At 50.6% G+C, this 27,495-nt stretch overlaps 2 protein-coding genes across 16 annotated transcripts in view; one reads left to right on the top strand and one right to left on the bottom strand.

Moving 5' to 3' along the window:
• Window positions 1-1,199: 1,199 nt before the first annotated feature.
• On the bottom strand, window positions 1,200-19,260 carry Fam166c (family with sequence similarity 166, member C). 4 transcript variants are annotated; one of them, XM_006504170.4, is made up of 5 exons: window positions 19,105-19,240; window positions 8,508-8,631; window positions 4,634-4,904; window positions 3,101-3,213; window positions 1,200-1,421 (listed from the first exon to the last, which is right to left on the bottom strand). In XM_006504170.4, exons 2-5 carry the CDS (start codon window positions 8,546-8,548, stop codon window positions 1,277-1,279), a joined length of 570 nt encoding a protein of 189 aa, XP_006504233.1. In that variant the 5' UTR covers window positions 8,549-8,631; window positions 19,105-19,240; the 3' UTR covers window positions 1,200-1,276. The 4 variants fall into 4 exon arrangements, with proteins under 4 accessions (XP_006504233.1, XP_017176617.1, XP_011239085.1 ...); XM_017321128.1 differs by lacking the exon at window positions 8,508-8,631 and having other exon boundaries at window positions 3,101-3,257; window positions 19,105-19,260; XM_011240783.2 differs by lacking the exons at window positions 8,508-8,631; window positions 19,105-19,240 and adding an exon at window positions 18,512-18,591.
• A 3,298-nt stretch (window positions 19,261-22,558) lies between these two features.
• The window catches only part of Otof (otoferlin), a 95,665-nt gene continuing 90,728 nt past the window's right edge, over window positions 22,559-27,495 (top strand). For 4 of the 12 annotated variants that reach the window (NM_001313767.1, NM_001286421.1, NM_031875.2 and 1 more), the window contains exon 1: window positions 23,357-23,569. In NM_001313767.1, the coding sequence (NP_001300696.1) occupies window positions 23,491-23,569 (79 nt within the window). In that variant the 5' untranslated portion in view covers window positions 23,357-23,490. Of the gene's footprint in view, window positions 23,570-27,495 lie in introns of all 12 variants that reach the window. The other 8 variants (XR_376842.3, XR_376841.3, XR_001784761.2 and 5 more) reach the window with 6 other exon arrangements.

Raw genomic sequence — 27,495 nt, 5'->3', positions numbered from 1 at the left:
TTGCCACCCTTGGACCCTGGGGATGGGACCATGTGTGACCAGCATTTAAGGCCTATTTGCTTTGCCATTCAGCCAAGCCCTGTAATGAGTTTGGCCACTCTGGGGACACTTTAGGGTCCAGCTGTCTAGAGACTCTGGGACACAGGAGAAGTTCATCATGGGAACTTGTGGGAGCTGCCAGATGGCTATCTGCTGTGCGTGTGGATTTTCTTGTCTATATGCATCTGAGGGAGGGGATAGGTCTGATTACAAGGAAGAGTTGTTTTTGCTACAGTGTGCACTTGAATCCTGTCTTTAGGTCTTGACTCCCCTGTTCAGTTGAAATAGAGACTCATTACTTGACAGAATCTGCTTGATCTAATCCAGATGGGTGGAACGTTGGGGGAGCCCAATGGTGTGACACATTCCTCAGCTGTGATCTCCTCCCAGAACGGTCTATGGGACTTTGTGCCCTACCCTCTGCCCTATCAAAGTTTCCCTGGAGCAGCCATGTTGGGAGAGCATACTTTGACCCTCGAAGGTTGCCAAAGCTTGTTGCTACCTTGGCACCCACTCCCTGAGGTCATGTCGCTGAGAGTAGTTTAGTCCCAGCTCACTCCTCCAAGAAATAAGCTCAAGTATGTATAAAGACCTAATCAGCCAGCTCTGTCCAGTCAGAGCTGAGTACAAGTCACCCCCACTCCCTGCCACGCCACAGGGCCCCTGGGATCACTAAGACCCCCTCTGTTTCCACATGAGCGTGTGGTATTTGAGAAACCAGGACTGAGGAGCCCAAAAGACCCGGTTCAAATCCTGTCTGTGCTAATTCCTTACTATGTGTGCTTGGGCAACTTTCTCAGCATCCCAGAGGTAGGGCCGAGGTCCCAGACTCCGTAATGAGAAATGGGAGTCAGCTGAGTAACAACACTGAGGGAACTGTTTGGGGGTCATGCCACCCACCCTAGCCACTGCTGTGTGTTCTCAGTTATACTAGTGAAAGCAGGCAGGAGGTCTCGGTCCCCGAGTGGCCCGACACCTGGGTAGCCTTATGAGCCTGGCCTTAGTCATCCCCCAGTCCCACCTGCCTCGACCTGGGCACATCTGGATGGCCCACAGTGGCTGGGCACAGCTTCTTGGTTCGGATTTCTCCGGCTTAGCTCTCCCCAGTGCTCAGGGCACCTTCACGCATGGTGACAAGATCCAACTGAGAGGCACACGGGATGGTTGTGGCTGAAGATTTTATTACAAGCAAGCCAGCCTGGTCAGGCCAAGGTTCCCTGGGGTCAACCACCTGGTTTCAGGCTCTGAACTCGAAGTAAAGGTCCCGCCTTTGGCGCTCTTGAGAGGAAACTCTCTTCCCTGATGGGAAGGTCTGGTAGGTCCTCTTGTAGTCAGGGGATAATCTTAGTAGGTTCCACTTACTCTTCTCACTCAGAGGAGGCCTGAGGGTAAGGATGGGCCAGCGTCAGGCAGTGCGCCCCGAGGAGCGGGAGGAATGTTCACCATAACCCTTGTGCTCACTATAGCTTTGTGGCCCTGCAGCCATTGGCAGCGTGACATCTGCCGAGTGAACAAGGACTCGGGAGAAAAGTGACCTGGATTCTGGCCCTGCCTCCTGCTGGAAACAAACCCATGTGACAGTGAACTGCTGCTACTGTTGCCCTCTTGTTATCCTCTTGTTCTGAGGAGTAAATGAAGCTCTTTGTGTAAAGCACTTAGTGCAAGGTGAGGAGAAACTCAGCCGTTATGGGAGATGCTGACTGCTGCTGTGGTAGAGATGGTGGTGGTGATGATGGTGAAGGTGATGGTGGTGGTGATGGTGGTGCTGTAACTCAGAAAGGCTAGAGACTCCCCAGGATACAGAGTTGATCGCCGACCGTCCCCAGCCACTTAAGATACGCTATCTGTATCGGGCATGGCACGGTCAGCAGTGCAGACTACTGGATAATTTGGAGAAGAAAGAGATACAAGGACCTGAAGATTCAAGAGGGGGCATACATGGCAAGATATCAGAGACCTGTCCCCAGGAAAGGCTCAGTTTCAAGGGACTCACTGGCTCAGAACTGGCTCAAGAGAGACACAGGCAACCCAAAGGCTGAGCTGACCCACAACAAACATAGGTCTCTTCCCAGACGGGGTCTTCAACCATCAGGTAACCCGCCCAAGCTCCTGAGGTCTGCGCTGGACTCAGTTTACTTTCTTATGTGCCAGACCCATCTGTCTTACAGAGAGGCACTTTTAGAGGTACTAAGACAGTGTCGGCAAAGTGTACCAAACTCTGTGGGAGCAGCTGCTGTATCTACATCTGGATGCTGAGGCTGGGACTCTTGAGGCAAGCAGGGGTTAAAGGTTAGAAACCCAAATGTGTCCACTGACCTCCCAAGTCCACACCCCTCCCAGACAGACACAGGTGGGTTGCAAAAGTGGGGAGAGGAACAGGCTTCGAGTTGGTCTCTAGGTCACCTCCCTACCACTCCCAGCCATAAGGCCCCTGGGAGTAAACTTGCGAAACCTGTGCTTTGGTGGCAGGAGGGAGGGAAGGTCTTCCCTGGGGGCGGGCGAGGGGCTCTCTCAAGACACCAGAGCCGGGCTGTAAGGCGTTTCTTACTTTTTAAAACCTGGCTAGTTAGACTTTTAAGATAATCTCATGTCCCTGGTGCAAGACTAGGATCCCAGCATACCCTAGACTGGGTTCCATAGAAGGTGGGGGGGGGGGGGACGGGACGACGACAACAGGATATGGGTGGCAAGCTGATGACCTGTCCCTTGTCCACGTAGTGTCCCATTCATCCACCAGAGGGCAGCAGCTGTTTGGACTGGTTTGGACTGGTGCAGCTTTGAGAAGGGCCTTTGCAGAGGAAGTAGCAGTCAAGTTCCCACAAGCAAAGGCTATGGAGTATGTATCTGGTCAGGAAAATACTTCCTGATCCTCCCATGAGGGTTTCTGGCATCCTGCCCCCCACCCCCCAAAAAAGAGCTGCTGGATCTGGGACTCTGCAATAGCAGGCACCACTGGCTGTGTTAACTGTTTCTCAGGGTCATGGCTCCAGGGCTGGAGGAAGAGGAGATGCCCTGTGGATGTGTGTTTGTTGACCGCAGAGAGGAGGAGAGGGACACTCACAGGTCGGTGGGTAGGGGGTACCGGTCCGGCTCCTTCACAGGAAGTACAAAGTAAGGAACACGGGACAGAATGCCAGTCTTGTCTTGGTAATACTTCCGCTGCTGCTGGACTGTCTACAGCTCGGCAAAGAACACACAGCAGGTTGTTGCTGTACCACCTGTTCCAAGATACAGCTGGCCAGGGGTGCGGCAGCCCCACCCCCACCCCAGTGTTCCTGGTGAAATCCGTTCCTCCATCTATTGGGGATAGTGACATCATCACACAGCAGTTTTGATGCAGAGAGTAAACGAGACCAGGCTGCTAAGAAGTCTGGAATTCCAGTTTAGCATCTGCACACCTAAACACTGTCCACGCAAGCGTGCTCTAAGCACACCCATGTCCACGCAAGCGTGCTCTGCTCTAAGCTCTGCTTCTCCTTCACTCCTGGAGCAGGTGTATCAGTTGTGTCAGCCTGGGGAGCAAGCCTCCCACTGACACACTGATGTGACCCCATGGTTTCTCAGAGTCTGAGACCATCTACTCATCCTGTCCCGGGGGAACTACCCTCACTCAGGACAAGTTCCCAGCACTGACACCAGGCAGTATCTGTGTCTTTCCTACCTGGATGGGAAGGTATTTGTGAGAGAGGATGCTGCAAGGACTAGGGCTCCCGGAGCCTAGAGGGAAACGATACCTCATTCCCACAGGTGGGCAGCAGGTGGGCATGCTAAATCAGAGAATCAAAAGCACTAGGGGCATGGCTGGGTTCCCCCAGCTTCATCTCTCCATCGTGGACAGTCTGGTACAGTGGGGTGCACTCTTAGAGGGATGGGGGCTGTGGAGGATTAGTGGGTACAAGGGAACTTCGGGGGGGCCTTTGTGTATGATTTCTCTTGGGGTTTGTTTTCAGCCTTTTCCTTCATGTAGGAGGTAAGCAAGTCTCCCGTGCTGGCTAGTTTTATGTCAACTTGATACATGCTAGAGTCATTTGGGAAAAGGGAACCTCCATTGAGGAAATGTCTGTCCTGTAGGCAAACCTGTGGGGACATTTCCTTGGTTGCTAACTAACTGATGTGGGAGTGAGCAGGTCATTGTGTTTGTTACTATCTTTGGTAGGTGGTCCTGGATCTTATAAGAAAGAACACTGAGCAGCTATGGGGAGCAGGCTGGTAAGCAGTATTGCCCCACGGCTTCTGGCCCGGTTCCTGGCTCCAGGTTCCTATCTTAAGCTCCTGTCCTGGCTTCCTTCTGTGGTGGACCGTGATGTGGAAGTGTAAACCAAAGAAAACCTTTCTGCCCCAAGTTGATTTGGGTTGTGGTGTTTTATCAGAGAAGTAAAAACTCTACCACAAAGCTATAGAGTCACAAAGACTTCAGGAAGCAGAAGGAAGGGGTAGGGGACATACTTGAAGACTCCCCAGTTACATTGGATGTGAATGAGCGAGACAGAGCTGTAGAAAACCCTGGATTGCCTCTGCCCCTGGAACTCTGAAAAGGCAACCCTGTCTCCGGCCACATAGGCCTTCCCAGGCTGGGACCAGGCAGTCAGCTCACCTTGTAAAAGTTAGTGAGCTCAGTGGTGCGCCCGTTGTCCTGGTTGGATCGGCTGTAGGTGGGCTGGTGCAGCCATCGATCCCAGTTCTGTGAGTTATCAGTCAGAACCAGGGGGGAGTTAGGGGAGAAGATGGTGGGAAAGCAACCCCCACTGAGGAGCGCATAGCTCTTCTCCAAGCCTGTGTTGCGGAGGTCCTGGAAGTACTTGAAGGTGGTGTTGCCATAAGAAGAGCCAAAGGAGGAAGCCACACCGGGAACATGGCCTTTGTACCTGTAGGGACGGCAAGGAGGGGTGGAGGAAGACACAGCTTCATGACGTCCATGGCTAGTTCCCAGGCGGGCTTTTGATGACTGAGGGTCCCTGTGTCCCTCTGGCTGAGAAAGGATTCTTAAAGAGCACTAGAATGCTTAGGTCTTGGAGGAAAGTCACTCGAACAGGCCCCTGGATCCCTATAAACCTCGGAATACCCACACATCTCTCAGTGAACCTACAGGAAAATCAGAGGTGGATCCTCTAGCTTTTCTGAGCGCAGCCAGAAGATTCAGGTGCTGCATCTGACCCTGGTCTTCTGTGCTCATCCCATTAGAACGGGAGAAGTTGGTGTAAGTTGAATGTTGCAGGGCCTAAGCCTAATTGCGTTCTGTCTAGGTTATCTGTATCCCCCTAAGCTTTGCCCAACTCTGTGTCTGACCTAATATCCAGTGACTAATAACTCTTTTGAATGCACTAACTTAAAACCCTATTTTCTACTAACCAAAAGGCTCAGTGAAAATGTTGTCAGGTAGCATGTGGGACGTATAACAGAGAAAACTTTGCTTCAAGCACCTACTCAATGTTCCTCCAATGTATTTTTTAAGTGTCTTGATTCATGACTTTGTTCCGTCACTATAAAAGCTTCTTCCAGCATTTACCATGTTGGAACACAAAGTTTGGGGTAATCTAACTCTGCTTTCCAGGCCCACAGGCACTCACATTTGGCTCTACAGTAAACTCTCTCTCTCCTTTGTTGGTGGCTTTTTGGTCTTGCTTTTTAATTAAAAATTCTTTTTGAAGCTTCATACGCGAGTACTGAATTTACATCAGCTCTATCCCTCCAGCTCCTCTCAGAGCCCTCGCAGTCCTTCCCAAGATAAGTTGTTTTCCAGTTGGCATTCCCTTGGCTTCACAAGGTACTTAGTCACGTGACTCGGGGCCTTGATCTGTGATGCTAAATGCCCACGAAGAACTCTTTTGATGCCAAGGAGGCCCAGCAAGAGAGTCAGAAGATGTGACCGTGAAGACTCAGTGGCCCTTTTGAGATGGGAGAGCCTTGGCTACATGGCGCTAACAGAGGAAAGATGCCCAGCAGTGTCAGACACAGACCAAAGCTTTCCAGCCAACATAGATACCACTCCCCTCTGCTCCCTGCCTTCCAGCGTCTGACTGTCCTCCCTACTGGGAGAGCAGAGGACAGATCCCCTCCACTCTGGAAATGTCACTTTTGATTATTTTGTACTTAAACCCACTTCCCTGACCATTCATTTGAGTCTCTCCATCCTTTTCCATTCACTACAGAGAAAGAGGGAAAGAGGGAGAGGGAGAAAGAGAGAGGGGGAGAGAGAAATAGAGAAACAGAGACAGACAGATGGAGAGGGAGATAGACAGACAGGCAGACAGACAGACTGCAGACATGTGTGGAGGCAAGAGGTGGCTCTTGGGCTCCTCCATTGCTCTCCACCTGACTTTTTGAGGCGGGATCTCTCATTGCCTCTGGAGTTTATATGGTTAGACTTGCTGTCTAGTGAGTGCTGTGGGCCCTCCAGACTCCCAGGGCTCACATCATTGAAGTATTCTACCACACTTGGATTTTTAACTTTATGTGGGTGCTAGGCAACTGAACTCAGACCCTCAATTCACCTTTGTCTTAGTCACTCACTGTTCTAAGGCTGTGAAGACACTCCACAGCCTAGGCATCTCTTATAAAAGGAAGCATTTAATCAGGGACATACTGAGAGTTTCAGAGGGTTAGTCCATTATCATCATGGCAGGGAGCATGCATGGGATGGAGAGCTATATACTGATCTGCAGATAGAAGAAGAAACACTCGGCCTGGTATAGGCTTTTAAAACCCAATGCCTATCCCCAGTGACACACTTCCTCCAGCAAGGCCTCACTGACTCCAACAAGGCCACACATCTAATCCTTCTAATCCTTTCAAACAGTTCCACTACTAGTGACTAAGCATTCAAATCTAAGAGCCTTTGGGAGCCTGTAGCCATACCACAATGCAATATGCATTTAGTCTAACTTCAAAAGTCCACATAATCTTTCATGGTCTCAACAATGTTTAAAAGTACAAAGTCCCTGAGACTGAGACTAAAGCAATCCCTTAACAATAACCCCCTGTAAAATCAAAAGCAAAAAGCAGGTCACATACTTTCAACATACAATGACACAGAATACACATTATCATTCCAAAATGGAGGAATGGAAGCACAGTGAGGAAATACTGAATCAAATCAAGACCTAAAGCCGGCAGGGAAAACCCCAAATTCTGCATCTCTGTGTTTGATGTAAAAGCACTCTTCAGATCCCAAGTCCTTCCGGCTTTGTTGACGGCAGCACACTTTTTTGTCTTGAGCTGGTTCCCCTCCCTGTCAGCAGCTCTCCTCGGCAGGTACCCCCACAGCACTGGCATCTCTGACATATCAGGGTCTCCAACAAAATCCAGGCTATAGTTTCACAGCTTCGCACAATGGTCTCTCTGGACTTCCATGCAGAAACACCCCCAACACATATGCCTGGCCTCAGTGGCTTTCCTTTGCTGCAGAGGAAAATGCCACAAACCTTTCCCTGTATATCCATCCTTTGATAAAGCCAGAGCCATGTGATTGAAGCTGCCAAGTTCTTCTGCTTGCAGCAGCTGGAGCTTGCTGCCCTTTGTTTGATTACATGTGTGTCAGCTTTCTGTTGTTGATGGATTCCTTTACTGCTTAAGCTTTCTGTTGTTGATGGATTCCTTTACTTCTTAAGCTTTCTCTCAATTCCCTTTCAGTCTTTTAAAGGCTGGGGCTCCTTTGGGGTCTGTTCTGATACACAGGCCATGGCCTTCACCATAATCTAGCCTAGGAGTCCCCTTCAAGCACAGAGTGCTGCATGCAGCTGCACACTACACATCTCCCATGGGTCTTTCCAGAGCATGACCTGTCACTCCTACTTGGCCCAACAGTCTAGAGAACTCTCCATGAAGAGTTCTTCCTTCCTGCCCAGATGAAAACCAGACATCTCTATTCCTCACATCCAGCCAGCCCATAGGTCCCATCTCTCCACCTGCTCCATTAGGCTCTGTCCTGTCTCCTTCACTGAGACTTAGGCCATAACATCTTTGCTGTTCTCCTCACTGTGCTCTAACCTCTCCTGCTTGAATCCCACAGGCCAGGCATGGCACTGCCCAGTGTCAGGTCCTTAGTTAAAGCCCTGTCCACTGCATCCTCAATGCCACCTGACATCCCAGGCCTACAGAGCCACTGCGGTTCTATAGGTGCCATGTCCACTCCCTCTCTGGGTTCTCTCTGTTTGCCTCCTCCTTTTCCTGGGTTCTTACCTGGTGTTTCCTGCAATCAAGATGTCAATCTGTTCATTTCACGCCCTCTGTCCCTCCCCCATTTCCTTTTGAAAAAGGGTCTCACTTTGTAACCTTGGCTGGATTGGAACTTACTATATAGACCAAACTGGCCTCAAACTCAGAAGTCTGCCTGACTCTACCTCCTCTGCCTCCAAGTGTTAAATGGTCCCGTAAGGCTTGTCAGGTACCACGCATGCCTAAGAACTTCTCCCTCTCCTAGCTCTGAATTGCTGTCTGTTGCCTTTGCGCCCTGACATTCCCTCCATCACCTGCATCTCTGTGTGCTGTTCAGATCGCTGCAACTCTCCATGCCTTCCACTAGATGGCGAGCTTCTCGGATGCAGACTGGGGTTGGGTTTTACCTATCTGAGTCACTGGTTCTTCGTAAGTGGTCTGCACGGCGTGTGAGGAGAAAAACAAATGGTTTATTAAATAGATAAAAAGATGAGCAGAGAGTGTACCAGTAGCAGTAGTGATGGGCACAGTGACCGTAGATTAACAAGCAGCAGCAGGTCAGTGACGGAGTTCCAGGGACTTATATAGACACCTTAAGACAACCACCCTCCATGAGAATTGATGTCCTTCCACACACCAGGGCAATCCCATACAAGCCCTGATAGTACAAGGAACACTAGCTCATCTCTTCCTACATTCCCGACATTCATCTTCCCCAAGGGTTCTGTGTCTATAGAGGTTCCCTTGAGCCTCAGTCTCCTTACCAACAGGTGCAGGCCTAGAATTAAGTAGTAACAAATTATTTCCTTCCCGGTGGAAAAAAAAAAAGCAAGAAAACCATGTTGAGTGACAGACATTGCTGCTGGTTGATTTCCATCGCTGTGAAAATATCTCAAGTGCCTCTGGCTCCTGGTCTTGTCCCTCCCACCAGTGGGCTTGGGATCTGGTAGCAAGAACACCGCCTGGGTCAGAGCAGGAAGTAAAGTAGCCACAGAGGAGGCCAAGCTAGGAGACCCCATCACTGGCTTCACCGGTCTCTCTCCAGCTCCTTCGCTCTGTTCTCTAACTTCATGGGCTCTTGATACTTTTCTGTCCACTTCGTAGCCCTTTCTTCTGGGTCCTCCTGAACGTCCTGCTGACCACTATGCCCCCTCTGATAAAGAGATTGAGAGCTCAAGAGTCAAGCAAGCTCCCAGCCACCTTGGTCACTTTCAGAAGTCAGACTCCTCCTCTGTACCACGGCTCGCCCCTTCTTGACCTGGAGTCCACCTTCCTTATCTGTTTCTCTCAGACGAGCAGATAGTGTGTCTTCAGCAATGATGATGTGCACAGTTGACCTTCCTCCCTGCCATCTTCAGCGTCTCCTCCCCTCTTCACTTCTTCCCTGTGCGGAAAGATGTGTCCTGGTCTTTTCTAGACTGTGAAGCTTGCTCGACAGGAGACTTTGTTGCCTCTCTCACCCTTCCCTTTCTCTTCCTTCATTTCTCCATATTTCTAAGGAATGTCCCAGAACTTCTGTCTTAGTCTCTTCAAACCTTGCCTTTCTTGACCTCTCTCATCCCCTCTCTATCTCACCTCTGAATCCTAAACCCCTGCTGCTTTGGTCAAGGCCATCCAGGGCCAGCCACTGTCTTTGGCTCACTTGGCCCATCTGCTGCATTTGGACCAATGATGATCGCTGTTTGGGAGGAAGCAACTCTGAGAAGCAGAGCTCCATGCTGTACAGGAGACCTCCTAAAATACAGACTTGATAAGCTGCAAAGTCAGAGATAGTAGGTGCGAGAGTCCAGCCAACTGGAGGGCTCTGGGTTTGACTAACTCTGCCCCAACAAATACTGTGGAGAGCCAGTTAGTGGGCTCAGTAAAGGCACTGCCACCAAGCCTGACAACCTGAGTTTAATGCTCAGAACCGAAACAACTGAAGGAGAGGACCAACTTCCACTGTCCCCTACATATGTGCAGTGGCACTTACATATGTGTGCATGTACATACGGATACATTAAATAAATATATGTAATAAAAGTGCTTACCCACCACTACCACACACATACACCTCACATTACATGTGGTAGTTTGAATGAAAATGGCCTCCATAGGCTCATGGGGAGTGGCCTTGTTGGAAGAAGTGTGTCACTAGGAGTGGGCTTTGAGGTTTCAGAGGCTCAAGCCAGGCCCAGGGGCTCACTCTCTTTGTTGTGAGTCAGGTGAGCTAACCCAGGTTGCCTTTCAGCCACTCAGCATGCATCTCTTCCAGGTGCAGCCATTTCCACCGTCCTACCAGCTTCGTAGAAACACGAACCACCTTTAAAGGGTCCCAGCCACCCAGATAGCTTTCTCTGTCTTCTTCCCTCTGTCTCCTGCCCCCATCCTTCTCTCTCATCACCATTCCAAGACAGCCTTTTGCTCCCACACCCCAAAAACCTTCTGCATTAGATCCGTTGTGTGGCATGATATCTTAGCAGCACACCTTGGCTCCAGACCCACCAAAGTTACCCCCAGTGCTTTAGCCTAACACTCTCTTCCTGCTGCCCACCAGTCCAGATGTAGAACGCTCAGCTACTCTCCAGCACCAGGTCTGTCTGCACGTCGGCCCGCCATGCTTCTTAGTGTGATGACAATGGACTGAACCTCTGAACAATAAACCAACCCCAATCGAATGTTTTCTTTATAAGAGTTGTGGCTATTGTGCCTCTTCGCAGCAGTAGAAACCTTAACTAAGACACCACACCACACCACACCACTAAAGGAACGAGTAGAGGGGGGGAAGGAAAGAAGTGTTCAATGACAAAACCCTGACAACCAAAAGGTGATTCAAAGGGAAAACGGAATTCAGTCAAGGAGAGTGTCTGTGAGAACGAGGGCTGTTGCTCTCCAACCTACTTAAGAACACAACTAGGAATAGCAGGCAGGTAAGCGCTGCGTGCAGAGCAGAAGCAAATGTTATAAAACCTGTCAAGGTAAAAATAACTTGAGCAACCAAAAAATCGAAAGGTGGGTGGAGGGGAGGTGGGGGCGCACTAAGAATGTCTCTTAGAAGATGGAAGATGGGAATGCACAAGGCATCATGACTCTCTCAGCCTTTGTTAGGTGCTTTCTCCCTGACCTGCCCCCACATCCAAGGATCTCTGAGGGATTAATCTCTTTCTGATGTGATAACATCTATCTAAAGTCTGCCTGTCTTTCCCTTACTTCACTTTCCTTCTCTCACACTTGAGTGAGATTTAATTGCACACTTTCATTTCCAAATAACAGATAGGCTCTGGTGATATTTTTTAAATAAAATTGCTTCCATATGACTTTCTTTTTTTCTGGCCCCTTTTTTTTTCTGACCTAAGGTGAGGTTCACCAAATGGTAACTCTGGGTATTGGATTGGGGAAGACTCACTGCTCTCTTTGTATATGCATCTAAGAGAGAGGAGAGCAGGAGACATGGAGAGAAGTTAGCGTCATTTTTCTGTGAACCCACTGTGTGGTGGCTCAATGCTAGGCCATGGGGACCATAAACTCCAACTGTCTCACAGAAGTCATGGTGGGTGTTGTGAGGTTGCGTCCTGTCTGCTGTGCCATGTTGGCACTAACAAAGAGCAGCTCTAACTCGAGTTGGATCATGGTTGGGGTTCTCACGAAAGCCAGGAGGAAAGACCACTCCCGTGGGTGGACGCTGGCAGAGCTCTGGGGAAGAGTTTGCTCTGGAAGTTGGGAGAAGGACTTGGATTTCGGAGAACCACAAAGCAGGGACTGGAAAGGTCTGGTGTAGGGTCAGCTCTAGTCATGAGTTATCTTGGTACCTTACCACAAGACACTTCCATATCTCGTTCACTGATGATGCCTGGCTCCATCTCAGGCCCCAACTCCTCTGCCCACAGATGCTCCTGCTGTGTTCTCTACACAGGGAATCTGCCTGCTTCTTTTCCCCAGTGTTGTAACCCTGCCCTTGTTAACACCACCCCATCCAGAAAACAGTAGTAGGCTGTTTCTTCTCTATCACCTGCACACAGATCTCCTTCAATCCCGTTCATATACTTTCCAAATATTTCTGCCTTCTTCTCTACCACAACTATGCTCACACCAGGACAATCTCAATTCCTCTAGAGTCTCTCTTCAACCAAGGCCTGTCCCCACTTTCTTCCCATCCCCCAGTCCCATCCCATCCACACACCCACACATTCTTGCTGTAGCCTGTGTCCAGTTTAGAGCAACCTTCTTCACCATTGCCCACTGCCCTTTAGACACTCAGGCCTAGCAGACATGCACATGGCTTCTGATGCCATCAGGAGCTCCTCTAATCTGTAGGGCTAAACTCTGCCCACCAGCATTTGCCTTTCTACTCGGTGGGGAAAAGCGAGCACTCTGAGTTGGCCCCTGACCTCACCCTGTACCTGGTGTGGATGATTGGCATTATCATCCTTACACTCAGACTTAAGTCTACACATGTCCTGGTTAATGTTTTAGTTTTGTCAACTTGACACAGCTAGTCATCTGGGAAGAGGGAACTTTAACTGGGAGAATGCCTCCATCAGATAGCCTGGGAGTATTTTCATAATGAGTGATTGATGAGGGATATGCCACCCAGGACAGGTAGTCCTGGGTCATAGAAGGAAGCAGGCTGAACAAGCTATAGGGAGCGAGCCAGTAAAGCGAGTTTCTCCATGGTCTTTGCTTCACTTCCTGCCTTCCAGGCTCCTGCCCCTGTTTGAGTTCCTGCCTTGGCTTCCCTCAGTGATGGACTGTGATTGGCCCTGCAAGGCAAACAAACCTTTTCCTCCCCAAGCCGGTTCTGGTCAGTGTCTTATCACAGCAACAGAAAGCAAACTAAGACAGCAAGGTCTGCCTCTGTGGTCCTCCCAAGCCTCAGCACTGGCATCAGTATTGTTCACGGGAGGACTGGAAGTCCAGATCGAGGGGCACAATGTCCCCAACCTGTTTTTTTAAAAGTTCAGATTGTTGGAGCACATGAAGCATCCCACCCACAGGACATTGGGCTCTTCAGAAGGAAAGAACAGCGGAAATGAGACTTGTTCTTGTGACTTCTCTCCGACACCCCCAAGCTCCCTGTGCTCATCTTCTGCTCCCTGCCTTCCCACCCTCTCTGAATGCCAAGATATTTGTGTCTCAATAGAATAGAAGCCCCCTCCTCCGCAACTCTCCTAAGCTCTGCCTGGCTTCCCTTCTGAATTCTCAGCTCTGCCAGGTGTGTGTGTGTGTGTGTGTGTGTGTGTGTGTGTGTGTGCGCGCACAGTCTCATTATTTAGCACCCAGAGGACACATGAAGAAGCTAGGTATGTGTTCCTTGGCTGCACCTGGATGTGTGGGCCTTCAGCAGACCCCACAGGGCTCCACAATAGAGTCTTCTGTTGCCCTGTGATGGGAGGGGAAATGGTGGGCTTTATAACAGGGCATCGAACCATGGCACACACTTGTCTCCTACCGAGCCCTTCTTCTGTTCCGGTCTCTCATTGAGACCCATGTTTTTCCATCTAGCTGACACACAAGTAGGAGATGCTGAGCAGAGCTCTTGGGCCAGGACCACAGATGGATTCTAAGGCCTATTGTGGATCACGGTGTACAGGGAGCAATCCCATTCCTGCCTCTTAAGAGCACTGGCTGGTCCCATAGCTGACATTAAAATTAATTACCATGAGCATCAGGGATCCCTCGAGCAGCCTTATTAACTAATTAACTTGCGACGTTCGGTGTGTTCCCAGTCCACGCACAGCCTCTTCTTCTGCTATACCTTCCACTGAGGACAATATTAATGGCATCTCCCACCCCATCCCACACCCTGGCAGACCTGCGAGGCTCCCCATGCCTGTGGAATAAAGAAGAAAGCAGGCTAGCTTCTGGGGCGCGAGTTCCTAGCTGTGAGCCTGTGTATAAAATGCCACTCCAGGCGATGCCAAGTATACTCTTTTTCTTAAACAATGCTATGGATTGAACGCAGGGCCCCATGCGTGCTAGGTAAGTGCTCTATCATTAGCTGTATTTCCAACCCAAGTGCCTTCACTCCCAGGAAGCCTCTAGGCCATGCTCACCTAGGCTCATGCAGGGTGACTGACCTGTGCACATCCCATTGTATTTGAAATTGTCTGAGCCTTTGGAATAGTCTTTCTACTCCTGTTGTGGTCCTGCCCTTTCCACTCAGTAGGTGATCTGTAAATATTTATTGGGTCAAATTGACTGATGGAGGCTCCTTTTGAAGAGCCCATCTTTCTCTAGGAAGGGAGGAGAACCTCTGATCCAAAGCCCAGGTTTCCAGGTCCCTGATGCTCCTCTGTTCTCATGGGTTCCTTAATGCCCCACCTTGTGTGAGAGGTACCAGCCACTTAAGAACCACCTCCAGCTCTCAGAAAAGCCTGCAGAGGAGGGGGAAATAGCCTTGGGGCAGAGGTGCTGAGAGAAGAGAAGGACCACCCTGAAAGAAAATCCTCGCAACCAATCAGGACAGGTTTCCACCAAGGAGGCAAAGAACTGGGGCGGGACTTCCTGAAGGGGCAGACTCTAAAGCGAGAGGGGAGTGAGACCTTACGGTCTGGTGTTTGAATGCCCTGTGCCACCTGCTCGTGCAGATGGACTGAGACTGACAGAAGATGGCTGCCTATGGAGCCTCAGTCAGAGCCTCAGTCAGTCAGGCCGGAGCTATCAGAAGTCGCTCACACACAGGAAGGGTGCACACCAACAGGAAGGTCCCACACCAGAAGATGCCTTTTTAAAACTTAGGCTGCCGCCTGCCCCTTTGCAGAAATCCTCCACACTGGAATCACCTGGGAGGGTTGGAAAACCACATCCTTGTGCTTAGCCTGACCAATGGCGTTGGAACTTCTATGCATGGCCCACAGAAAAACACAAACTGAAGCTCTCAGAGGACCTAACAGTGACGCGTACATCCAGCCGAGACAGCCCTTGCTTCACACTCCATGACAGAGTGGCCCACCTCGGAGGCAGCATCTCCCAAGCTCTGCCCAACCCCATCCCATCTGCTCTTTCCCACCTCCCAAACCTCGCCCAGGAAGCCCCAGGCCCCAGGGAGCTGGCAGGTCAGGGAATGGGTCACTGCTTGGGCTGGCCTCAGAAGAATGGTTGCTAAAATTTCCAAAATGTCTGTTATTTTAAAAGCTAGTATTCAAAGATAAATTAATAAATAGCTAGTATGAAAAATTGAGTTACTAAAGTTGCAATTAAACGAGTCATATGAAAAACGAAGTAAATAAGTGTACGAAAACCGTCACTCCTGGTCATATTGTCTGTGCTTTCTCGTTTCTATTAGATTTTACAGGGAGAACACAGACAGGCCTTTCTCTCTTCAAGGAGGATTTATTTGCCAAGACGCCTCTAGGTATTTATCTCTCGCTATTCACGTTCTTCCTGTACCTTGGGGAACTCTTGGGGAAGTTTAACTTATAAACTGTATATGAAAGATTAACCATAACTAATGCTATAATGGGCCAATTACAAGAATGCACAGTAATTAACGTTATTTAAAGCTTATGAATTGTTTAACTCTGGAAGCTTCCATTCTTTTGGTTTTTTCTTTTTTCTTTTTTTTTTTTTTTTTTTTTGTCTTTTCGAGACAGGGTTTCTCTGTGTAGCCCTGGCTGTCCTGGAACTTACTTTGTAGACCAGGCTGGCCTCGAACTCAGAAATCCGCCTGCCTCCGCCTCCCAAGTGCTGGGATTAAAGGCGTGCGCCACCACACCCGGCGGAAGTTTCCATTTAATTTCAGACAATGGTTGAACTTTGGTAACTGAACTTACTGGAAGCCCACGTCTTGTGTGGTGGGGGCAGACTCTCACAGGGACTGGGCTTATACCTTCAAAAGGCTTATTGTTCCAGGGCCTTGGACTCAAGAGTTCTTTGCCCGGTACGTGTGACAGAGTATATACAGATAGTGGGCCAGATATAAATAGAGATTATCTACAAAAGGTTTCTGGACAATGTGCCACAGCAAGAAACAAATCAGGCCATCTTGATAGTTATCCGAACGCTGTCATCATCACCATCATCATCATCATCATCACCACCACCACCATCATCACCATCACCATCATCACCACACCACCACCACCATCATCACCATCACCACCACCACCATCATCACCATCGTCATTCTCATCTGGTGCTGCCCCCCAGGCTCCCAGAACTTTGGCTTTAAACACAGTAGTGACCTAACTAACAATAACAGATAACAGTTACTAAGCATAGGGCTTTGCACACATTGAATGATTTCCTTTCCTTTAACCTGCACGCCATTGTCTTCTTTTACTAGACAGCTAAGTAGAGCTTATCAAAGGTAAAGAAAGAAATGACAAGACCAGAACTCACACCCAAGCAGGTTGGCTCCGGTGGCTATCTCTCTGCCCCCACCCTGCTGAGTAAGGGGGACCTGTGCTGCGCTCCACCAGGGCTCAGCGTAGATAGTGGGGTAAAGCAGACTAAAGCCAAAAGATCTTGTGGGTGGCCCTGGGCAAGATGCTCGGTCCTCCTCTTGGTTGCTATGAAGCCTTTTTTATTTATTATATTTTAGGGGGCAATGCTGTGTGTTCCCGTGGCTTGTGTGTGGAGGTCAGAGGACATCTTTCTGGAGTGGGTTCTCTTCTCCTTCCATCATGTCCACCTCAGGTATTGAACTCAGACCGTCAGGTTTCCCTACCCACTGAGCCTATGGAAGCCTTTCTACAGAGGGGCTCATAATGGACGTAGCACAGGGAGGGCCTGGCACAGGCTTGGCGGGGAGGGTCATGGTGTTACTGCTCGGCACCCAAGACCTGGCTGCAGCCCAGCTCTTTACAGTCACCAGCAGGAGATCACACAAAGACCCCGTGACCGCCGTGCCCTCGTCTGAAACAGCGGGGAGGTGGGCAGTGAGATCTGTGTGGTCCCAAGCAACCCAAACACTCCCTGCCTGTAGATAAATCCACAAAGGGGATGATTGGAGTGTCAGAAGAGACTGGCTGTTCTTTCACATCTGTGATTAATGTTTGAGAAAGAACAGAAAAAAATAATAATTATCCAAGTCAGGTAGGGAATCCTGGAGTCTTTCATTAAGTAAACGGGATTGCCACTGAGGTAGTAGAAACACCAGATGTCCTGGTTCATTCCTGGCTGAGGGGGACCTTTGAGGAAAACATATCTCTCACAGAAAGGTCTTGACGGAGAGTAGCAGACATGGCTCAGCGCTCTGCCTAGCGGAAGCCAGGCTTGAAGCCCCCTTTATGGCCGGCCATTGTCTTTACTATCTCTAAAGGAATCATAGGATAGAATGCGGCACTCAAGGGAACCAAAGACAAACATTTAGAGAGGCACCGTGGGGGTTTTCCTAAAACTGCAGCCTCCAAAGCTTCTAGTGTGACGGAATCATGGGATAGGGCTGCTGGCACGCCAGGGCTTGCCCTGCAGGCAGCAAAGAATCAACGGGTTTGGCACAAGCAGCTCTTCCAATAAAAGCCTGTGGAGCAGTGAGTCTCAGCCTTCCTGACGCTGCATCCCTATAATGTGGTTCCTCATGCTGTGGTGACCCCCAACCGTAACATTATTTTGTTGCTATTTTCTAACTATAATCTTGCTACTGTTATGAATCATAATGAATGCATATCTGATACGCAGTGTGTGTGACACGTGACCCCTGTGAAAGGCTCGTTTGATGCCCTCAAAGAGATTGAGAGCTACAAGTTGGGACCCACTGCTGTGGAGGAGTAAAAGAAATAAAAGAGCAATGTCTGATGTCACAGCTCATGACAGACAGCTAGAGTGTGGAAAACCCACTGCTGGCCTTGGCCTCAAAGATGAGTTTGAACTAAATCTTAAGTATTTACATGAGTAAGGGGGACCTGTGCTGTGCTCCACCAGGGCTCAGCGTAGATAGTGGGGACTTATAGACTTCTATAAGTCTGGTGCCATATAGACTTCTAATGCCAGCACTTGGGAGGCCGAGGCAGGGGCATCAAAAGTTCAAGGACAGCCTAGCCCATAGCCTGAGCTCAAGGTCAGCCCAGGTAACTTCCTGAGACTCTCTGTCTCAAAATGTAAAGAAAATCTAAATAGAAGGCTGGGATCCCTCTGGGGTCATCCACCCCCTTTTGTCTTTGTTCCTTTGGGGTGCCTATAACACCTGGCACATGCCCCATGAACACTCAATGTCTTTTCCAAGTGAAGAAGCAGTGGGTAGCCAAGCCTCACGGCCAGCTGATCCAACATGCCTGGCTGGCTTTGGGGAAACTCTATGCTTTGTAAACCACCTTTGTCTGATGGGTCCCATCCACCACCGACATGCCAGATTGGAACTAGAGCCCCAGACTCTGGGGGCAGATACTTCCACACGTACTGTTTCTGAAAATGATGGTAACAGAGAGCCCCTCGGTGCCCTGCTTCTTCCGCGGGAAAACACATCGAATTTTATGTAAAATGCACTGTGTTCTGTCGACGCTGGTGGTTTTTTCATCCCGTAGCCTGCTCAGTTTGCAGAAAAAAGTATGTATAAAAATCAGGTGGCTAGTGTACTCTACCAACTGTCACATACGGCCCTGCCAGATTCTGCTAGGCATGCCCACCCGGCGTCAATCCCTCCTTCCTGGAAAGCCGGGCACTCCCAGCTCCTTCTCACATTCTTTGTGAACCAGGCTGCTTGCTCCAAGCACACACATTTTCACGGTCTCTCTCTCCCTCAGTCTGGCCCCATCCATAGCAAGTGGGCTAAGTAAGTCTCAGACATCCACTTCTTCAGCCCCACCACCTGCCAGTCTGTTGTTACAGCAGAAAGACCATGAAAGCCAAGAAGGAAACACTGGCCAGTGGGGTTTCTTGGAGCCCCCAGATCCAGAGGGCGGAGCCTCGGCGTCCCGCAGGTGTGTGCAGAAGGGAGGAGGGGGAGAGCTCTGACCCGCAAGTTCAGGTGTGTCAGGGTGCCTAGCAGCTTACCCGGGCATGAGAGCTGGGGGCACGAAGGCGGCATTAAATTCGGTCATTAGTGTGCCCGCGCTACGGAAGGCCATGGTGGGTGCTGCGAGCCCCGGCGCGGTGGCTCGGCTCAGCCCTGCGGTAAACAGCCAGCTGGTCACCCGGCAACCACATGCCTGGCAACCCGAGTTCGTTCTGGGACAGTGAGTCCTCTTTGCTGTGCGCTCCCTAGACCTTCTCTGTCTATCAACCCGGAGAAGACGCCGCCCCATCCTCACAAGGTTACTGTGTGGCTCCCCCAAGGGTCCCTGGCATCCAGTTTAGGTGTTCATATCTACTGGAGATATGGTGTGGAGATAAAAAAGCTGGATCGATCCTGAAGAGGCTATCATTTGATCCCATTTGGATCACGAGGGTTCCCTCCACCCACGGAACTCGGGGAAGTGGCTCTATGGCTGACCTCACTTCATGTGTGGGTTCCCACCCCTGTCATTTCAATGTTCACTAATTTTCTCATTAGTTTCTCCTTTCTCCCCTTGAACTTCCTTCTTCCCACATTTCTCAAATAGGGTGACTCTGGCCTGTAATCCCATCATCAGAGGCTGAGGCAGGAGGATTGCTAGTTTGAGGACAGCCTGGGCGACTTGATGAGACACTTTCTGGGGCAGAGGAGGGACAGGAGGAGAAGGGAGGAGTGCCTGTTACAGTTTGAGTCTGTATATCCCTCACACACTCACATTTTGAGCCTTGTTCCCTGGTGGGTGTTACCTTTAAGACACAGAATCTTATAGGGGAGAGCCCTGGCTGGTCTAGCGGGTTACTAGGGGCCACCCTTGGAAAGTTAGTTCTTGGTTCTGGCTTTGCAGTTTTCTGGTCATTGAGATGCGAAAGGAGCTGTTTTCCATGCCTCCCCACAAGGATGGGTTGAAACCATTGTCTTAAATAAAGTTTGGTTCCCTTAAGTTGCTTACTGCACTATTTTGTCGGGGTAGAAGTAACTGGGACAGTCTATGGTTTATATTTGCCTCAGGTACCGTAGTTCATTCTGCCCAGAGATCTGTAGTGTGAGGTTTCCCTTCAGCCATCAAAGCCCTGAAGTCCACTTGAGGTTTGCTTTACATAAACTGTCTCCTCCATGAGCTAGGCAAATCTAGGTCCTGTCAAGCAGCCAGCCGATATTAACCATCATGTGGTGGGTCTCTTCCCCTCAGCTATTCCTCGGGTAGAGGCATCACCCGCACAGCTGGAACCTGTAAATGGCAGCCGATGAAGACCACAGTCACTAATGAACTCACAGGATGCCATCACAATCAGAACTCTCCAGAGATGTCCTCTAACAGATGCCAGCGATTCTAGGCTGTAGGGAGCATATGTTTGTAAGAGGTGCTTGCGCGCGCGCGCGCGCACACACACACACACACACACACACACACACACACACAATCAGAATGGCTGAAGCTTAGTGTGGCCAAGAAGCCACAGGTGTGGGCGTAGTGACAAATCAGTGAAGGAAATGTGCAGTCATATCTACTGTTTCCCAAGTTGCCTCAGGGCACATTTGCTTCACTAAGAAAAATATTAGGCAAAGTTGTGTTTAAAAGGTGACCATGGCTCTAATGTGACATACTCCAGGAAGGCTTTGAATGACCCCACTCCACTAGGTGAAGCCCTCACTTCCTCTCCATTCTCGGCCTCCCAGTCGGTCCAGTTTGCAGACCGCCTTCTGTGCACTCTGGACCACAAGCCCTCTGCCTATTCTGGGTGGACTCTGCATTGGCACCTGGTGTAGCTGGTAGAGTCATGCTATGCTAACTGGAATTGCTGTCGTCTTTGAGACGGAGAAACTGGGATTTGACAAAGCTTTTAGGGCTGCTCCGTAGGACTTCCCTTCAGCATGTGCAGGGCTGTAAGAGGCTCCATGAAACTCACCCTTTAGAGTAGAGAACCAGGGGACCCTTGAGGAGAGGGCTGCTAAGTACCACCGAACCTTACAGACAAAGATGAATTTGTGTCATTTTAAAGGGACATTAACTTTGGTTTTAATTTTTTTTTAGATATTTTCTTGCATTCAATGTATGCATTTTTGAAGAATTTTCTAACTCAATATAGTTAAATATACATCAGAAAGGGGAGCGGAAACTGAGGAGAGAGAGGAAAAAGAAAGTACAGAGAAAACTAGGGCTGAAAAACAGGGAAGGCTCTTGGATGTCTGAGGTTACTCCACTGAGGGATTCTGAGGGATGCTATGCTGTGAACGTCTAGTACCTTCTCTCTTTAAACTTTCAAACCTGCTTATTACATCTATCTATCTATCTATCTATCTATCTATCTATCTATCTATCCATCCACCCACCCATCCACCCATCCATTATCTATCTATCTATCTATCTATCTATCTATCTATCTATCTATCTATTTAAGTGGAGAGGACATGTCCCCCACCCCACCCCCAGAAGGGCATGTACTACAGCCCACAGAAGAGCAGTTTATCCTTGTCTACCATGTGTGTCCCAGGGATCAAACTCCAGTCGCCAGGCTGAGCCGTAGGAGCCCTTACCTGCTGAGCCATCCCACCAGCCCAAAGCCTGAAGACTCTCTTAGACAGGCCCCTGAGCTTCCAAGCCCTGTCAGTATTAGTTGGACATCTTGCCATGTCTTGAACACTAGATGCCCTGTGAAGATCTCGAGTGAAAAGCATCAGTGGGGGAGATCCATGTAGCAACCCCAGGCCAGTGATACCTGGATCAGGAGCCACTGAAAGGGGGTCCCAAAGTCCACCTGAGTGAGGGTGCAGAGTCACCCCTGGGGATAAGCCGCTGAGACCAGGAGGCAGGGACAAGATGGGGGACCCCTACCAAGAGTGAGCCGCAAAAGCAACGGCTTAGAATCCAGCCCCCAGCACTCCTTTCCCTACAAGCCCTTCCCGAAAGAGCAGACTTCTGCTGTTCCTTGGATATCCCTCTACAGATATCCCTCTGCTACCTCTAGCCACTGACTAGAGCAGGGAGCAAGATGGTTGTCCTCTCACTGAAAACTACTCATCAATAGTGTCGCCTCCTCCAGTTCTTTGTCTCCAGCCTGGGATGGGTAGGTTGGTGCCCTGACTCTTACAAGTTTCCTACCTAGCACAGTAGCCCCTGTGACCTCTCATTAGGGCTTCCCTAGTCACAGTCTCTCATTTCAGGACCAGCTGCCTGAAATTCAAAACTATGACCCAAGAACAGAGCATTAGAGCCTAGCATCCCAAGGGCACAAACAGTGCAGGACCAGGCATCAATGCATTGTCACTTCTGATGCTCCTATATAATAGGGGCCAGTCCTTGGGGACCTCCTTCAAACTGCCTTATAGAAGCTGCTGCTCTCCAGACTGTGTGTGTGTGTGTGTGTGTGTGTGTGTGTGTGTGTGTGTGTGTGTGTGTGTATGTGTGTGTGTGTGTAGTGTGTAGATATACAGATGTGTTTATGTTTATGTGTGGAAGCCTAGGGTCAACTTCAGTTGTCTTCCTTATTTATTTATCTGACTTGTTTATTTAAAGACGGGTCTCTTTAGCAAACCTGGAGCTTCTCCATTCAGATAGCTCCGCTGCCATTAAACTCCAGGGGTTCTCCTGTCTCCACCTTTCTGCCACCGCAGAGCTGGGTTAGAAGCCCTTGCCCCTGCACCGGTCTTTACCATAGACTCTGGAATCTAAACTCAGATCTTCATGCTCCTGTGGCAGACACTTTACCTACTGAGGCATCTCCTTTGCCCTCGGCTGAGGCACAGCATGATTTATCCAGAGCAGTCAGGTCTGTCCCGTCCATGATCTCCAAGCCTTCTGAGCATCCACAACCCTGGTGATTAGCTAGACACATCAAGAGACATCGTGGATACTGCCCAAGAGACCAGTGCCCCATTCAAGCTCAGACAGTGAAGTTCCAGATCCCCATGAGAAGTGGCCTGACCCCTCATCTGCCCATCTGCATGCCCTCTGCAATCTGTTGGCTCTGAGTGGCACAGCTTGCTCTGCCCTGCCAAGTGGCAGGAGCTTCCATTCCAGGAGCTGGCAGGAGACACCTGAAGCCGGACAGGGCTTTATCTCGGAGCTGGTGCTGCTGAATAATGGATTCAGCATGCGTTCCTGGGCTCCTGCACACACTCACTCACACACACACACACACACACACACACACACACACACACACGCGCGCTACACACATGCTGGGCTGACAACCCAGAGGGGCGGGGCTGCCGGGGCTGCACAGCTCTGATGAGCTGAAGGAGCAGCTTGCTTTGGTTGCCTTGGTCTCTGTGGGCAGCAGCAGGAGGAGGCGGCAGCAGCCAGAGAAGAGGGAGGCGTGTGAGCCACACTCCACCAGCGAGCTTCTTCCCGCTGCTCTGGAACTGCCCAGGCTCTCCCCACCAGCATGGCCCTGATTGTTCACCTCAAGACTGTCTCAGAGCTCCGAGGCAAAGGTGACCGGATTGCCAAAGTCACTTTCCGAGGTAAGGTAGCCCCTGTCTCAGGAGGGTGCCAGTTCTGCAAGCAGGCTCAGCCCATATTCTGTGAGCTGATAGGGACGGGAGAGGACAAGGAGGAGGGATGGCACTGTAGCTACAAGGCTTCTTAAGAGTGCCCACCTGTCCCTGGCCTGACTAGCCTTTAAGTTTCATATGATCCCCGCTAGGCCAACCCGCCAGGGTCCTGGCAGAGTACAGATTCTTGGCTTAATGAGGGGTCCATCCCTGTGGTCACACAGACCCAGGACTAAGGGCCCCAGGCTAGCACCTTCCTGGGACCCCTTTTCTACCACTACTCCCAGACTGGCTTCTGTCTGCTGAAAAGGAGTCTATGCCTGAAAAGACCAGAGTGGCTAGTAGAAACCATGGCAGCCAGTGGTACTCTGCCCTCCAGCGTGGTGAGGATGCTGTTGGCTTTTCTAGACCTTCTGTTTCTGGACAGGAACATTATTCTGACCTTTCCTCTGTGGACTCCTCTTAGCTTTCTTCAGCTTGTATATTATGACCTATTGTGTACCAAATCTGGAGGGCTAGAAATGTGAGGATGAGTGTAAGGCAGGCCCTGTCCTAAAGAGCCACATCTGGTGGGGTAGGGGAAACAGTTAGCAGGCAGGCACAAGTATGTGATGACAAGCAGAAGGGGACCTGATTATCCTAACCAAGACTGGGAGCAAGCAGTCAGAGAAGGCTTCCAGGAGGAGGCAATGCTCAGCTGCTGGCTGAGAGATCAGCAGAGGGAGCAAGCAAAGGGAAGGATGGCGTGGGGGAATTAGGAACAGTGATCCCCAAGGCTGGGAACAGAGCTGGAGAAAGGAGAGACAGAGGCTACGTGAGCTGGAGCTCAGAGTGGAGACAGAAGCTGGGCTCCAAAGAGCCAAGGAGCTGAAGCTGGACTTCGGCCAGGGTATCTGGCAGCCCCTAAGGATCAAGTAGAGAAACACAAGGTCGGGCTCATCTCTGTGCCCACCCACCCCTGCAAAATTCAGCCTGCCTAGCCACTTTGACCAGGGTCAAGGTGCCATTCTCCCATGTGGCGCCATTCCCACCCCCAGGGGTCACAGGGAAGGAACTATATAACCCAGGATGTACACTGTCCCTGAACGTCTGCCAGGAGGGAGCTACGAGACAGGGCAAGTCAGTAGACATCCCAGTGGGAGTCTCCAGGTGCCCTGTGTCACCCACTCAGGCCCTGGGCTCTCTGCCTGCAACCAGCTGTTCACAGAGCAGGTGGAAGTTCCAGCCATGTCTTCTGGCAGGAGCAAGGCAGGCAGAAGTGACCAGAGAGTGGGCTGGACCACCTACTGCATTGCCGGCCACCCCAGTGGCTGCTTTTTCCGCAGTAGCCTAGCTCTTTGTGTGCCACCTGCTGGCTTGTGCTGGCTTGTGCTGGCTTTAGAACAAGTACATCCCTGGGTTCCACACACAGCCCTGGGCCTGATTCTTAGCCCTAGGTTACTTGGTGGCTACAGTTGTAACACCACAGACCCGACCAAGCAGGGCCTGTCTCCTTCCCAAAAAGAGAAACCAGGGTCCAGAGAGCCGACCAGTGAGTTAGTGAGGGATAGGGACAGTGGCCCAACTGTCATGGCTTCATCCTGGCCACCCAGTCCTGTAATCTCTTCTGTCTCCTCCAGGGCCCACAAGGAGTGGGCATCCTGAACAAAAGAGACTCATAGACTTTTTTTTCTCTTCGCAGAGGGCAGTGTTAGGAAGTTGAACCCAGGGTCTCCCACATGCTACATAAGCTCTCCCCTGCTGAACCATGTGTGTACCTCCCCTTTCCAGTCTTCAGTTCACTCTATAGCCCAGGCACGCCTGGAGCACACACTCCTCTTGCCTCAGCCTCTACGGTAGCTGAGACTACGGCCTGCCCACCAGGACCAGCTTTTACCTCTTCCTTTGAGCTGCCAGGGCAAACACCCTTGAATCAGGCTGTTTGTAACCCATGCTCTCCTCATAGTCAGAGGTAGAGCTTTTGGGGCAAGAAGTGAGGGGCGGGCAGTAGCAACAAGAAAAACTGCAGTCAGATCTCCAGAGTGAATGCTCAGACATTCCCAGCAGGTGGTAACTATGGGCACCCCCAAAACAACAGCTAACATTGACATTTCAGAGGGAACTGACCAGCAGTGCATGCCTTTCTTACATCTACAGTCCATGTTTAAACCACACTGCATTGGGGGTAAATTAGAAAATAGAGCTCCCTGCCCCCATCTCTCCAAAACCCTCAAATGAGGCCCTCAGCAGATGGGGTGGTGGGCCAGCATGGGAGCTAAGGGTGAAGGAGAGGAAGGTCCTGCCCTGAGGAGCTGCAGGGCAACAAAGAGGCATGGACTCCACCCTGCCTCACCCAGCATGGCCGGCCTGGGCCTCCCAGCAGCAAATTGGAAACAGTCGCCCCACTGCATGGAGGGGCCTCCTGCCTGCAGGAGCTGGCTCAGGAGCAGGACAGGTGCAGAATGCTTGCCGGATTCCAGTTTCTCTGCTCTTACTTCAACTCAAGTAATCACCAGAGCCACAGAACACAGGGTGGGAGCTGTCTGTCTGTCTGTCTTCTGCCTTGTGCTCAGCCCCTGTGACCTCCCCAGCCCTCCGCTGCCAGATCCCAGTGGTAGCTTGTCTCTCTACACTCCTCCCCTGAGCGTTCTTGCCACAGCACAAGGCTGAGAATCCTCCAGACTTCCACTTATTCACCTGGCCCGCCTGCTGGTACGGAGGTCTTCTGTAGCGAGGCTTCCTGTGGGGTTTCATCTTTACACCCCTCCCCACACCCCAGCTTCCGTCCTACTACACTGAATGCTGATCCCCAAGGTGCCAAGGGCGTCGCGCCTGAGACTGTGTACTTCTTTGTTAAAGAATGGCCCCCATTCTCCGCCTTACAAATGTCCATCTTGTGCGTACTTCAAGGCTCACTAGTGTGCCACCTCCTCCAGGAAGTCTTCCCCTCCCTTCCACATCCTGTACACCCTCTTGTAGCTCTGCCATAGTTTCCCCGTGGGCACAGGTCACACTCTGTGAGCTGTGCTACCTCCTGAGGACCCTCAAGGTAGAGAGCAGATCTCAGCTGAGCTGCTAAGCAGCCACCATAAGAAATTCCCTCGTTCTCTGAGGTCTCTAGACTTTTTGTTTATTTGTTGGTGTTTTGAGACAGGATCTCATGTAGCCCAGGCTGGCCTTGAACTCTCTGAAGCTGAGGATGACAGGACTACAAACACACAGTACCATGTACCACACTTTTCACTGTTGAATGGGCTTAACGTCTTCACTGCCACTCCTTCCCTGTCACTCCTTGGCTTAGCTCAACTGTAAATGTCTCCAGAACTTGGTGCTATAGGATATACCCAGATGAAAAGAGATCTCAGGAGCCAAGAGCTGAGAACACCAGCTCTATCAACCTTCCTTCTATCAGCCGCTAGCTCCGAGAAGCTTCAGGGACCAGGAGGAAGGCTGACTTCATCCTTCAGCAAATGTTGGGGGTGGTCTAACCCAGTCCATGTCACTCAGAGCCCCAGCAGTCAGGGAGTGCTTCCTGTAAGGGGAGGGAAGGTTGGCCTAGAGAAGCAGGTCCTAGCTGGGTCTGGATGCCATCTCTGCATACGTGGATACAGGACCCTTGAGGATGGGCTGTTGGAGACAAAGCTACTCTAGATGAGGGAGTGGAGTGGGCTCCCAGCCAGAACAGCTGGGAAGCCAGTACCGTGGCTAGAGGCAGGAGGATGGGGGTGAGTGTGCCCTAAGGACAAGTGTACCCTAGAGGCCTTGTTTGCTTGTTTGTTGGTTTGTTTTGTGACTATAACTTCTTTCTGGAACCACCTTTGTCATCATCCCCAGTAAGGGAGTCAGACTATCCAAGGCCCCCATCCTCAGCATTTCCCTGACTGCCTAGGCCATCCTAGCACCTCTGCTCTTGGAGA

This window comes from Mus musculus, chromosome 5, assembly GCF_000001635.26.
Source record: "Mus musculus strain C57BL/6J chromosome 5, GRCm38.p6 C57BL/6J".
Taxonomy (NCBI): Eukaryota; Metazoa; Chordata; class Mammalia; order Rodentia; family Muridae; genus Mus; species Mus musculus.
The sequence above is the reverse complement of the archived record's forward strand: the minus strand, read 5'-3'. Positions and strand labels throughout refer to the sequence as shown.